This window comes from Nipponia nippon, unplaced genomic scaffold (assembly GCF_047370975.1).
Source record: "Nipponia nippon isolate SJK-2023a ecotype South Korea unplaced genomic scaffold, ASM4737097v1 scaffold_3, whole genome shotgun sequence".
In the NCBI taxonomy this organism is placed as follows: domain Eukaryota; kingdom Metazoa; phylum Chordata; class Aves; order Pelecaniformes; family Threskiornithidae; genus Nipponia; species Nipponia nippon.
This window is the reverse complement of record NW_028262347.1, coordinates 103,479,261-103,492,171: the sequence shown is the minus strand read 5'-3', so window position 1 is coordinate 103,492,171 and position 12,911 is coordinate 103,479,261. Positions and strand designations below refer to the sequence as shown.

General features: G+C 49.8%; 1 protein-coding gene and 1 long non-coding RNA gene across 3 annotated transcripts in view; one reads left to right on the top strand and one right to left on the bottom strand.

Moving 5' to 3' along the window:
* SYNPO2L (synaptopodin 2 like) overlaps window positions 1-12,911 on the bottom strand; it is a 41,598-nt gene that overhangs the window by 17,354 nt on the left and 11,333 nt on the right. For both annotated transcript variants that reach the window (XM_087763862.1, XM_087763863.1), the window contains 2 exons: window positions 8,037-8,188; window positions 4,563-5,224 (listed from right to left, as the gene is read on the bottom strand). In XM_087763862.1, coding sequence (XP_087619988.1) covers window positions 4,563-5,224; window positions 8,037-8,188 — 814 coding nt within the window. The remainder of the gene's footprint in view (window positions 1-4,562; window positions 5,225-8,036; window positions 8,189-12,911) is intronic.
* Window positions 1-12,911, top strand: part of LOC148054811 (uncharacterized) — a 66,291-nt gene that overhangs the window by 48,847 nt on the left and 4,533 nt on the right. The window lies entirely within an intron of this gene.

Sequence of the window (12,911 nt, the reverse complement as noted above, 5' to 3'; positions counted from 1 at the left end):
TGTGACAACTATAGTCTGATTCACCCTGCCACAAGCTCCTGCTTTCCACTAACCTCCTGAAACTCATTCAGATTTTTTTATTTGTATTTTCTGTCTTGTTCTCTCTTCCTTTCCTTCTGCACTGTCCAAGCAGCACAGAAATCACCTCAGGGAGGGACGTGGCTTGGGCCTTTACAGTGATGACGAACCACGGCTCTAAAGATCCCTAGTTCTCCCAGGGATTAACCATCTCTTTAAAGAGAGCAAGTTACTGTTTCAGTGGGAAGGAAACAAATTTGTAATTTTGTTTCTTCAGATTAGGGAAAATACTGGCTTTTCACAAGTATGAACGCTCTCCTGTAGTTCATTTAAAGTACAGCAGAGAGTCCCTGTTTGCTGGCTGTTCTCTTGCCCACAGAGCAAAACACCAGGGTGCATAGTAGCCACTGGGTAGCAATGAAGACTGAAGTCCTATTACTTGTAGGGCAAGTTCCGCACATTTGGATGGCGTGTGGCTCCCCACTCTGCCCCACTAGTCTGCATCAGCAATGCTCTGAGTGGTTTTTGAGCAGGCATGTCCAAGTCATGTGTCATGTGGAGGGCTGGGATGATGTACGTACTCATCCCACAGGTTGGAAAAAATGAGCCAATACCAATGGGCAAATTGTGATAGGGCAGGAACTTTGGAAGGAGACAGACCCAAACCTCACTGCAAGGGCTGTTGCCTCTCTAAGGAGCTCTAGGGCTTTGTGTCTTTGCTGGGGAAGGAGAGGCACAGCTCAGCAGCTGACGACATGCACGGCATCGTCAGGTAGCACCATCAGCTGCTGCCCCCTCTTCCCTGTGCGTATTTTGCTTCACCCCACCCACTGCCAAATCCTCGTCTCGGGCTGTTGGTACTTGCCACCACATTGTGCTCTGCTCCTGGAGTCAAATCCTTGCCTAGTGTAAATAAGTGAGCTCCATTTGCTCCTGTGTTACCGCAGTGCAAAGCAGGTGTTACAGCAGTGTCACCTCTGGCGATTGCCACGTGATTTGTATCCTCTTATCAAAGGCAGGAAAAGCAGCTGTAGTTGTCAGGAGTTGGTGGAATTGATGCAAAAGAATATGTGTACTGGAAAAATGTCAATCAGATAAAAATTAAGATAAAATGAATCAGTAACAATCAGAACATAAAGACTGATCACCCATCATGGTGAAACTAGGAAAGATGGTGGGAAAATATGGGAAGCATTCCCTAGTTTCATTGAGAATCTTGAGAACAGTGTACAGTCAGCCCAGATCAGTTTTGCTAATACATCAGAAACGAAGGAAAATCATACAGAAAAGAGGAGGTAGGGGGGCTGAATCAACTTGGCTGTGATCTGGAAAGCTCAGAGCTCTGGAAAGCATGCAGTGAGGACAAAGGTCTACAAAAGGTCTAAGAGACAGGAAATACAGAGCAGAGCTACAGATCTTAACTTTGAGAAAACCCAAGAGCTGACAGGTGACAGCAGTCTTACTGAGATCCTCGCAGGGCAAAAGAGCTGTGAAGAATATCAGCTGCTACTCTCAGCAGTGTGCAAAAGAATTATTATATATCTCTGTTCTTGTACAGAGATTTCAATTATTCATCTAGAAATCTGATGTTTCTAGATACTCATCTAGAAATACTACACGTGCAATTCTGTTTGCTTTAGGTGCAGGGACAGGTGGGAAAGGGAGAAAGTCTCTGTAGCTTAAAAATGACAGTGAAAAGTTAGAAAGAATGAATACAAAGAACAGGAGAAATACCCCCAAAACTGGAGAAAACATCCGAGCAGGTATGAGAAAGGACTACGTTCTAGAAAGAAAAGGTGAGGAACCATCTGGGTAACAGTCCCAACAAACAAAAAAGGAGTTTTCCACATTCTTATGGTGCAGTGGTGGGAGCTATAATGGAGAAGGCCATGGCAAGGCAAGGAGGGTGTGCTGAGCAGGTGCACTGGGAATATATTTAGATAGATAGTGCTCCAAAAGGCAGACATCTGATTAGGTAGTCAGAAAGGTCCTTAAATGTCTACTGTCTGTATATCGAGCCTCAGGCTCCCGTGACTGGTCATCCTAGTCACCTACTGTAGTTAACTCAGATTTTAAAAACCTGCCTAGCTTCTAAACCATGAGCTTGATTTTGTGTTCCTGTTTAGCAAAACCCAGGAGTCTCCATGTCCCAGAGCAGGCTACTGTGCTGTGGGTATTGATAAGGAAAGGCAGAGAAACAGACCTTTAAACTCTGCTGGCTTTGTGGGAGCCTGGAGCAGCTGTAGGAGCTGAACCAATGCATGCCCAAACGTCCTTGCCAAGGCTACATCTTTCTGGCAAGAGATGCTGTACCATGTGCCTCCCATGCCGATAGCTTCTCTGCAGGCAGCCTCCCCACGGAGCCAGTGCAGCTCAGCAGTCCCACATCCTCCTGTGTATTCCAGGTATAGGTGCTCCTTAGCTCTGTTCACCACATAATGAACACCTTCCATCCCTCTTCCTTCCTTGCTTCCTTCCTTCACAGAGTTACTGGCTGCTGATCATAACTTTTGTTTTAATAGCTGCTGTGCTCCAGCACGATCAGGACATAGAGTTTTGCCTTCACATTTACTGCCAAGATTCCTAACCCAATAAAAGGCCAAGCTGGCCATGTGAGTTGCCATCCATGGCAGAGTAACTCTTACATAAGGACACCCATGGCCAAACATAATCCAGAAGGGGGGTGAGCAGTGGAGGGGGAACAGGAGAATAAAATATTATCTCAGTCTGCAGTGCTTCTGGGAACCCTACCTCTAGCTGGCAATAGAGTTGCATCATCTTCTGCCATGGGATATTACTTTGCCATCAGAAATGCTGTGCATTAAATACATGGCTTTCCTGGGAGCCTTCTGTACTGACACTGTCCATAGAAATAAGTCTTGATGTAAAGCAATTGCTCATCCACTGCTAGGACTATCAGGTGGCAGGGAGCAGCTGAACATGCCTTTCTCAACATTCACCCCATGCTTGTACGTTATTCAAAGGGGAAAAAATAGCTTCATCCTCAGGGAGGCTGAAATTGCTAGTTTCTTTGCTGTCCTAAGGAAAGTGAATTCTAAAGATTAGGAAGAAATAGTACAAGGCACCAGGTCAGTTGTATTGCCTAGCAGGGCCTGACAGAAGGGACCCAACCGAGTCTGTCCTCCCACCACAGGGCAGAGCAGTAAGACAGTGCCCTGCCTGATGGATGCAGCCTAGATTTGAAAGTTACCTCTACAGGATCCCTTAGGCAGAATAGATAAAGGAATGTTTAGCCCAAGGAAAAGAGAAAAGAGAGGCTTAACAATTGCCTTGCAATATTATCTGGTCTGGGGAAAAATGTCTAGCATTTGGAGCAGAGAATCAGAAGTTAGAATCTGTGTGCTTTATTTCTCATTCAGTCTAGTAACTTTCCTGTGTCTCAGTTTCCCATTCTGTGCCCCAGCTAAGTCACTTTTTTAAAACCTGCTTTATTTCTAGGCTCAGAGAAGTGTAAATTAGTCAATCATACTGCACACTGAGGTACTCGTATGAAAACAAGTTTTTGATTACCTTGTTTTTAATATTATTGGATAGATCACAACTGTGAAGTCAGGTAACATCCTATTCTGCCTTCGTGTTTGGGTTTGAAATACTCCATGTGTACAATTAAGGTCACTTCAGGTCCATCACCCATGTACTACACTACATTTTTCAGTACTTTATTCCACCTGGAGAGGTCTTGACTAGTAGGGGTCCCACTACAAGGAACTGTTCCAACAGCTGGTTTACCAGCTCCTGCCTGTCCTTGCTGGCAGTCCTCCACTGCCAATACCTAAGAAGTGATAAATTCTACCAGAGCTCACCAGCTGCTGCCAGACATGGACACCCTTGCTGCAGGAAGTGCCTGCAGAGAAAACATCCACCAAAAGTCGATGTAGACAAGCCCCTCCCTGAGCTCGACAGGTTGAGAGAAATAAATGAGCTACTGACAACACTCTTTTAGGGCTATGCTGACTGAAAATTATCTGTACGCAGTCCTTAACCATGTGTAATACTATACGCCCCTGTTCCCTTGGAGAGCTGAGCTGAACAGGGGGCTCATTGGAAGCCCCTCGGAACGAGCGCCCTGTGCTTGGACACACAGATAGCTAAGGAGCAAACTGAGCTGCTGTGAGATCTCTGAAAGGCAAGGCTTGGGAAATTTAACCCCCAGCTTCTTTCCTCACGCCATCATTTCCCCTGAGTCTTCTTCAGCCCAAAGTGTTGAAGAAACCAATGACCTCCACCCTGTTTCCAGCACATATATGTGCTAGAGCACAGCTGGTTGTGTGGCTGCAGCTTCTACGAGTGAGTCCCAGATCCCAGACCCTTCCTCTCATCTGTTCCTTGGGACATCTTGGGCGAAGTAGACCCCAGTGCCAAAGCTGCAATAGGAAGCCCCAGTCCCTGCAGGTCTGACTTGACTTTGCTTCTTCCCAAGCTAGAGGAGCTAACCCACTTGACATTTGCAGGAATGAGGCTTTTGGAAGGAGATCCAGCATAGGAATAGGGCATGGGTGAGTGGCAGGGTGCAGAGGACTTACTGGCCTGCTTGGCTTTCTCCGCATACGTGGTGGTTAGGTCTTCATCAACTGGGTGCTCCACTGGCCCCACCATGGGGATGAGATGGCGTTCTGCTCGGATAGTCTTGGTGGCATGGGGCAGGAGCATCGCCTCTGGAGAAGGCTCCCGTCCCTCTGTTGATGGTGGCCGCAACTGTCCCTCGCTCTCCGAGAATGGAGTGTCTGTGCGGCTGCCAGGCAGGCAGGCAATCTCCCTCTTGGCCACCCCAACGGAGCTGGCCACCTCGGGTGTCCCCTGCGCAGCAGCCTCCGGCATGCTCTCGTAGCCGCTCTGTTCGGACAGGGACACTTCATCCTGAGGCGCGTCTGCCTTGCTGTTGGTGCTGTCGGGAGGGGACCGTGGGCTTTTCTTGCGAGCCCGGCGGTGCTTCTCCTGGGCCACATTGTCAGCATCACTGTCCGTCTCGCCATAGTAGGCCTCACTGTCCGGCGGGGAGGTGAGGCTCTCCAGGTGCCTCTGTGACCTCCGTGGCTGCGAGGGCTGTGCAGTGGCCGGGGCTCCTGCCGGTTCAGGGCTGAGTGGCTGTGCCGGGGGGCCGAGCGGGGATGGCGGGGAGAGCACTCGCTGCCCTGGAGAAGGGGAGCGCTGGAGCCGTGGGCCAGTCTGGTCCCCCCCAACTATCCTGTGGGGAGAAGGCAAAGCGGTGAGCGAGGTCTGGCTGATGGTGCTGAGCTGGAAGGAAACTCCCACATGTGAGAGAGGAGTAAGGATAGAGCTGGTGTTTCAGATGTCTTTCAGGTGGTACAGACACCTGAAGTGCAGACACCAAGGGCAGGCTCATCTCTGACATCAGCTACATGCACTCATCCTGATTTTCTGCTTCATGACTCTTTGAAAACCAGGTTTTAAACACTTGAAAATCAGAATGCCCTGAGAACATAATCCACGGAGACAGCTTAATCAGCTCCCCAGGCATTTCTCCTGGGGAGGTGAATTCCTGCATAGCAAACATTCCCCAGGACAGTGGGACATACCCCTACAGCCTGCCGCTTGCGAGGGGAGGCCGGGTGGTGCCTCAGCCGCCACACTGCACTCCAGCTGCTCCTGCAGCTGGGACCGCACCATGGAGCTGTGTCAGCTGTGCAGATCCCGGCATCCCCCAAACTGCTTTAGTTCAGAGAGGGCTCCAAACAAAGTCGGTGCTGTTTGTTTGCCCCGACCTCTACTAGGGAGTAAATAGCAAATACTTAGGAGAAAAAGGCCCAAGTGGGTTTTGGGGGTAGGACTCTGCTATCCTGTGGTAGGAGTCCACGCTGATGTGTGTGGTCTGCTGGCTGTGGGACTGCTTCGCGAGCTAGCTACCAGTGCCTGGGTTTTGACGACCATACTGCAGTCATGCCAGCAGCCCAATCCATGGTGGCATTTGCCTTTGGCTTAGACATAGCAACTTCTGGCCTGTAAGTCAGCTGGAAGGATGTGTAGAGTAGGGGCAGGGCAGACTGGGGCAGTGAGCCCGATTGCTGACTGCCCGAGGGAGGGAGAACTGGCTATGCTGATCGGAAAAGAGCCAGCTCTGCCCTCCCTCTCCTCAAGAGTGAGTCTGGATTTCAACAGCAGTTTGACTCCAGACCACACAGAATGGGGTTGAGAACTTCTTCCTTCCCTTGCCAGAGTCACCAGGTCTTGTTAGAGTTAAAAAGGAGCCCTAAGTATTTGCCTTCTGAGCATGCATACCAGGAAGCCAGGCAGAGAGCATTGCCCCTTGTAAAGCTGTGGAATTCATGAGTTGGATCCCAGTTCTGAACTGTGAAAAATTTATACTCATGTAAAATGCAAACCTTTGTGGAAGGTAAGGGTGGGGCAATTTCTCTGACAGTTTATTTTTTAATAATATTTGCTATAATGAACTCTCACTGGGGAGCAAACTCAAAGCTCCCCAAGCAAAACAGAACAGTCCTTCCTCTTCTTTAAATACTCAACCAGATAACTAAAAAGCATTACTGCTTGTAAGCCAGTTTCTCTTGTTCTGCACTGTCAGGTCACAATCTCTCTCTCTCTCTCCCTCCCTCCTTCTCTCTCTCTCTTCACACACATCCCACACTGACAGACATGCACATACGACCTTGCATACTCCAGAGTCATCCAGCTACCTCTCCTTTCTGAACGGGACTGATTGGTGTTCTCTCTGGGAACATAAATATGAAGTGGGAATAGAGACGTGATCAGAAAGCAATATTTGATGAGTTCTCCGCTACCCCAAGATGAAGCCAACTGGTTACGTTATTTCCAAACCAGCCGATGTTGGCTCCCAGAGGGCTGTGAGAAGCCTGCTTTTGTCACTTTGCTAATTCAAAGTGTGCTGATTTTGGCCCATTGGAATTTGCCCAGGCACCTGTTGGCTGCAGATAGGCTCCGATGGGGTGAGATAAGGCCTTGGCAAGGGACCAGGAGCTATTCTGGACACCTTGTGGAGGGCTCACTCATCCCACTTAATCACAGCTAGGGTATGGGGTGAGCACATCAGAAGGCACCGGCACTTTCACTGAAGCCAAGGGGAAGGTCCTACATGCTCAGGCTTTCCTTCTCAGAGCACTGCCCACCTCTCCCCCCACTTTACAGATGCCAGCAACCAGCATGGCTCTCCCTCCCCACTGCTCACAGTGCTCTGTCTTTTCAGGGCTGTAAAAATTACATCTCCCAGCCCCCTTCACCAGGGCCTTGTTTCCTGAGGGTGACTTCTGTTTTGGAAGTACTGTGGACTAGCTGGGACCTCACACAGCTTTGCTGCCTTCGTCTTGATATGATTCATTTACAGCGTGGGCCTCATCCAGCATGCACTGAGGCACTGGCTTAGCTTTAGCACACGTAGAACCAGAAACGTTACTGGGACCATTTTTGTGCTTAAATTTGAGCCTGGTCTCCAGTATTCTGCTGGACTAGAGACTTTGCCAGAGATATTTTTCCCTGCAAAAAGAGACTCAGCTACACACCTCTGTGGAAGTCAGTTCACACCCTATCGGACTGCAATGGCCTGCTGTAGTAAATACTTGGGTAATCTTGTCTTGGCTCAATTATCCAATGTGTAGTCAAATCCATTTCTACAGAACAGTTATTTACCCAGAATGAACTGGAGTCTCTGTTAATTGCTGAGATTAACTGCCCTACGGCATCTGCTTGCTTGGAGCCTAAATTGCTCATTCTCATAGCCCTCACACTGCAAACATTTCCCTCCAGCCTGAGGGGCAGAGGCAGGGAGGTCTGGGGTCAGTTCAGCCCCAGGGCCAGGCACTCTGGAGAGTGGCAGAGAGACAGTGCAAAACTTTCGGATAGCCACACGTTAGCCATGGAGAAGTCCTCCTAGTACACCTTGCAGTATGGAGAAACCAAAGGCTTCCTGCCTGCCTTCTTTCTGCTAGTTGTGGATAGCTGCTGTGCTGGATGAAGCTGCCCTGCTGCCTGCACTGTCACAGCCCCGGCACTTGGGAGCAGGTTACCTTTTCACACGGATGTTGAGCATGCCATTGGAGGAGTCGATGATCTGCATGGCAGTAGCATGGGAGAGGCCAGCACATGACTTCCCGTTGATAGATACTAGCACATCATTTTCCCATAGGCCTCCGCGGCATGCTTTGCTTCTCTTTCGGATCTGGAAAAGCAGAAGAGAGAGGACAGGGATGAAGGGAAGAACGGCAGCTATTTAGTTCAGTTGCTTGTCTCCTGCTAGCCCTTCTATTGCTCCGTCCCTGACAGAATAAAATAAGGCCTAAGACTACTGTGCTGCCAGGGGGGAGGACCAGTCCTCTTGGGTGAGCCCTGGCTGTGTCTTTCAGTCTCTGTATTCCTGTTAATTCCAAGAGCCACTCTGCTGAGCATAGGCCTGACCTGATGACCAACCCCATTCAAGTCCTTCAGTGCAGATGAAAGACTCAAGAGCACCTACATGCTCTTGTCCTCTCGTTCCCTATCTCCTAAAGCTGCTGAGGGAGTCTGTGTTTCAGAGAGGGAACAGGAACTCTTTCCAGACTATCCCTGTACATGGCTGTATATCCTTCCAGACTATCCCTGTACATGGCTGTGTACCCTTCTGTACACCCATGCTGTGCTTCCTTGCTATGATCCCTTGATCCCTTACACTCACACTGAGCCCCTGCAGGTACCGTCCTTGGGCAAGCTGACATTGGGAAGAGATGGTGGCTGCGAGGCACTTCCTGCTGTCAAGCATTCCTGCTCTATTGGCTTTGGCCAATATATTTCTGGACATCTGCATCAGGCCATATGGTGTCCTGTTACACCAGTGTAAACTTCGAGTAAATCTTTAGCCTTAACAGGAGCTGTGCAGCATATGCACTGCTGTATCTGAGAATGGAGTCTGGGTCTCTAGTTCCAGGCTAGTTCCTAGATCTGGTCTCTCATGGTCATCTTACACCAAGTTCTTCTTCTCCCTTTTGTTCCATCATCCATCAGTTAAACCTCTTACTGAAACCCCCAACTCAGCCTAGCCTTTCTGTTAGGGCAAGCAAGCAAACCAAATGCCCACTCAGCCCAAAACCACAGACCTCTCCCATATAGGCAAGCAATGGGATAGTCTTGTAGGACAGCTTGGCACCCATAATGCACTCATTTTGCACATAATAGCCAGGCAAAAACACTGGGTCAGGGCAAATCGGGCCCAAGGTAGTAATACGCTGGATTTGTAGATGCTTCTAGAATATTTCTTCAGATCTTGCAGTTAGGTGAGAGACAAATCAGTGCAAAGCTGTTTAACAGAGGGTGCAGTGAATGAACTGTGGCAGATCCCTGCAGAGAGCTAATACACAGCAGGGCAACTTCTCCCGCATCTTATAGCCTTGCTGCTCGAGCAACCAGACTCAGCTATAAAATCGCACAAGCTACTTTGCTCACACTCCCATGGCGGCCCCGGGAAAGAGAAATGGATGTGAGAGGGCTGCTGCCCTGTCATTGTCCTTGCAGGGGCAGGAGGGGAGCAGGGAAGGAGAGAGCTGGAGCCCTGAGGAGGTCCAGTGGTACGGCTGGCTGGTCTCAGGGCCCAGGCCTTCTGCACCCATGGGGTGTGTACAAGCCGAGGGCTCAGCCCTGATGGCTTGTGTTGAGCAGGCAAGAGCAACACTCCTCCCAGGTCAGCCTGTCAGCAGGACTGAGAGGTGTTGGGGAAGAAGATGGAAAGAGGAGGGCTATGCTCCGAGTTGTTTGTGTGTTCACTGGCACTTTATCACTCTGTAGCCTCTCCAGCTTGACCCCAAGTTTTGCCTGCATGCTTAAAATAGGGACTGGCTCATCCCAGCTGCCACATCCATCAGCCTCTGTCATCTTAGTCCTTTATCTCCCTCCTTGTTAATAAAAGCCCAAAATGAGAACATGTGGGTCCGTAATGAACTACTGCTCAAGAACCACTTCTCTGCTGTTACAGTATAAATGCTGCTTCTTGATACTCCCTCAAGGTGCAGCTGTTAACTGAGAAGAGATAGCAGATAGATACATTTTCCCGTGATGCCTACCGACACAGCAGCTAATGCAGAGAGTTAGGAAGTTGAAGAGAGGTTAGAAGGAGGGTCGTCTCCTCGTATTCCCCAGAAGGCCAACTGCTGCTCCACAGCCAAGTGCTTGGTGCTCAGCACTGCATGGCAACACACTTGCTGAGTATCTCTCCCAACTATGGAGCGAGGGGACTTGGGGTTAAAGGCTGTCAGCAGGTGCTCAGAGCATTCTTTGCATCCCATCGTACTCCTCCATGCTGACTGAAACCAACTGGATGTGGGCTGGTGACCACCCAGAGCAGAGCCAGTACGCTTCCTGAAATCCTCTGGTCCCACAGTACTGCGGGACTTTGCAGGCAAGTGTTTGGGATTCCCAGGCAGGGAGGGTCAGGCTGCACTCACAACGCTGCCTGCTGCTGCTTCAGGCACCTTTAGATCAGAGTAGGCTAGTGGGATGCAAGCTGCCCCATGCAGGCTGAGCAATGTGAGCAGGCAATGCCTTTCTTTTGTGGTCAGTAAAGATGCTGGCTCTGGCTTGGTGTGTGCTCAGATTTTACCAGGGTGGCAGAAGGCCCACACACTAAAGCAACTGTAGTTACTTCAGGGCTTTTGCAGGAGCCTGCAAACTAGCTCTGCAGTCCAGGAGGGGACTTCTTCCGGTCTCCATTCCTCCTTGGGAAAACAGGACCAGAAAGAGACCTACAGAGTCTGAAAATAGCACATAAATGTTCCTGGCTGTCAGTCTCCCACAGGTTTATAAATCCTCCCTGGAAGTTTATGAATCTGCTTCCCAGGGGCAGAGGGAAACAAACTATTCACAGCTTCATTTTAATGACAAACCCCTACCCCACTGCATTTGCCAAGGCGGAAAGCAAAGGGGTTAAAGGCAGAAAAGGATTGTGCAGGGGGGGAAGGAAGAAAGCATGTCATACAGAAAGGACAGGACTTGATCCACAACCATGTCAGCAGGGTGCAGTGTGCCCGAGGCTGGAGAGCCTCTGGACAGAGACCAGCACAAGCCTGCCAGTTTTTATATGACTGCCAGCACGGTGCTGTGCAGACCTTTAATGACAACCCATAGCCTGCACGTCTCACTCACAGGGAGGGCAGCACTGAGCCTTTGAGGCCCCAGGCCAGGGCGGCTGCCCAGTCCAGAGGCCAGGCTCGCTGCCCACTCTGAAGGTCAGGCTGCCCTCAGGCTCAGCCACTTCCTCCCCATGTCCAAAAGATGCCCTCTCCTGGGCACCCAGCGAGCCACATGAAGCGTCACTAACAGGGAGCTTCTGCTTAGGCTGCAGACAGGTTGGAAGGTGTCACCCAGCAGCTGTTCTGAACAGATGGGAAAGGATGGGAAAAGCAGCATTTCAAAGAGATATCTTCTCTGCTTCCTGTAGCAGATCCTGGAGAGCTTTCTTGTGCGAGTGAGAGGCAGCACTGAGGGACTCTGACAAGTGGTCAGGGGTAGCCCCAGACCTGGCCCTGTCTGCACTGTCTGACCTCCTAGCACATAGTGCGAGGACTGACCTCTCCTTTTTGGGGGGGAACCCTACAAATTCTCTGAGCCTCTTGTAGCTAACTGCCTGTTACACTTACCACTCTGTGCCTCACTGGACATGCTCGCCCATGGCACACCTTGGCTCACATGGGAGGAATGCCCTCTTAGGTTTCAGCCGGGTTTATGGAATCCCAGTTTCAGGGCCTTACTGATTTATGCCACTGGAAATACAAACCAGTGGGGAAAACCCGAACTTGTCCATCTCACTGCCCTCTCAGCAAGACTTCTGTTGTGACAAAAGAGCTCTTGTCAGAAGGGTTTGGGTGTCTGCAGCACCTAGATACATGCGCATACGTGTGCGTGTTTTCTTTCATTGCTTTGCCCTCTTCCTCTCATTGATCATATTGAATCGGACAGGAGGGAAAGGACAGAAGCAGCTGAGGGGAAAAAAGGAAAAGGGTGAAGGCAATAAATGAGCAGGAAAGGTAGAAGAAAAGGTGTTGAAGGGAGAGCCAGTGCTAGGAGAGGCCAGGAAAGCCAGGGTTAGGATCAGGCTTTAACACAAGTTTCCTTCTACAGCCCTGGGGAGACAAAAGGACATGCTGATTATTGGACGTGTCTCAGGGGAATTCGGCCTAGCTTTCGGGAACAGAATGCAAGAGAGGAGAGGGTCAGATGCAACTTGGCAGCATCTGTCCTTCAGTAGGGACTATATTTAGATAGTGGTATGTTGGGGGTGAACACTCGCTGGGATGCTAAGAATAGAGTAATCCTGATAGTAACTCAGTGGCTTCACATCTTGCCTGAGTACAGCCCAGGGAACCTGTCTTGAAACATTGCAACCACTCTCCATGCTGGTCAGCACTGCTTCTTCTTAAGGAAATATGCTGTGGTTTGCAGTGCCTTTCAGGAATAAGCTGTAATAGGTTCATGCCATCTTCCCCCTTGCCTCCCCAAGGCACCTCCCACATCCTCTCATCGGTAGAGCTCAATCTATAAGGTAGGAAAACAAATTACATTACCAGTCTTCCCCTAATCTCCTAAAATCTTTCCAGCAGCAACCTAGCAAACTCAGGCCAAGTCAGAGTTGTATATTGAATACAATTCATCTTCCCATCCAACGCCCCTTCCACTCTCTGATTGCAGCTCTCATCACACAGCTGCCCCCCTTCCCTCAGCAGCTACAATGCCATGGAGTCCAATACCCCATGGCAACCTAGCAGTGTTGAAATTTCATTCCCAGCCTTTTGTGAAATGTAGTCCTGTAACAGGGTTCCCATGGAGAGGTAAGAACTGCCTTGTTGTAGTATAAAGCAGTATAAAGCATTACCAAAAGAGAATGAATCAGGCAGGACCCAATCAGCAGTAGCTGCTAGATG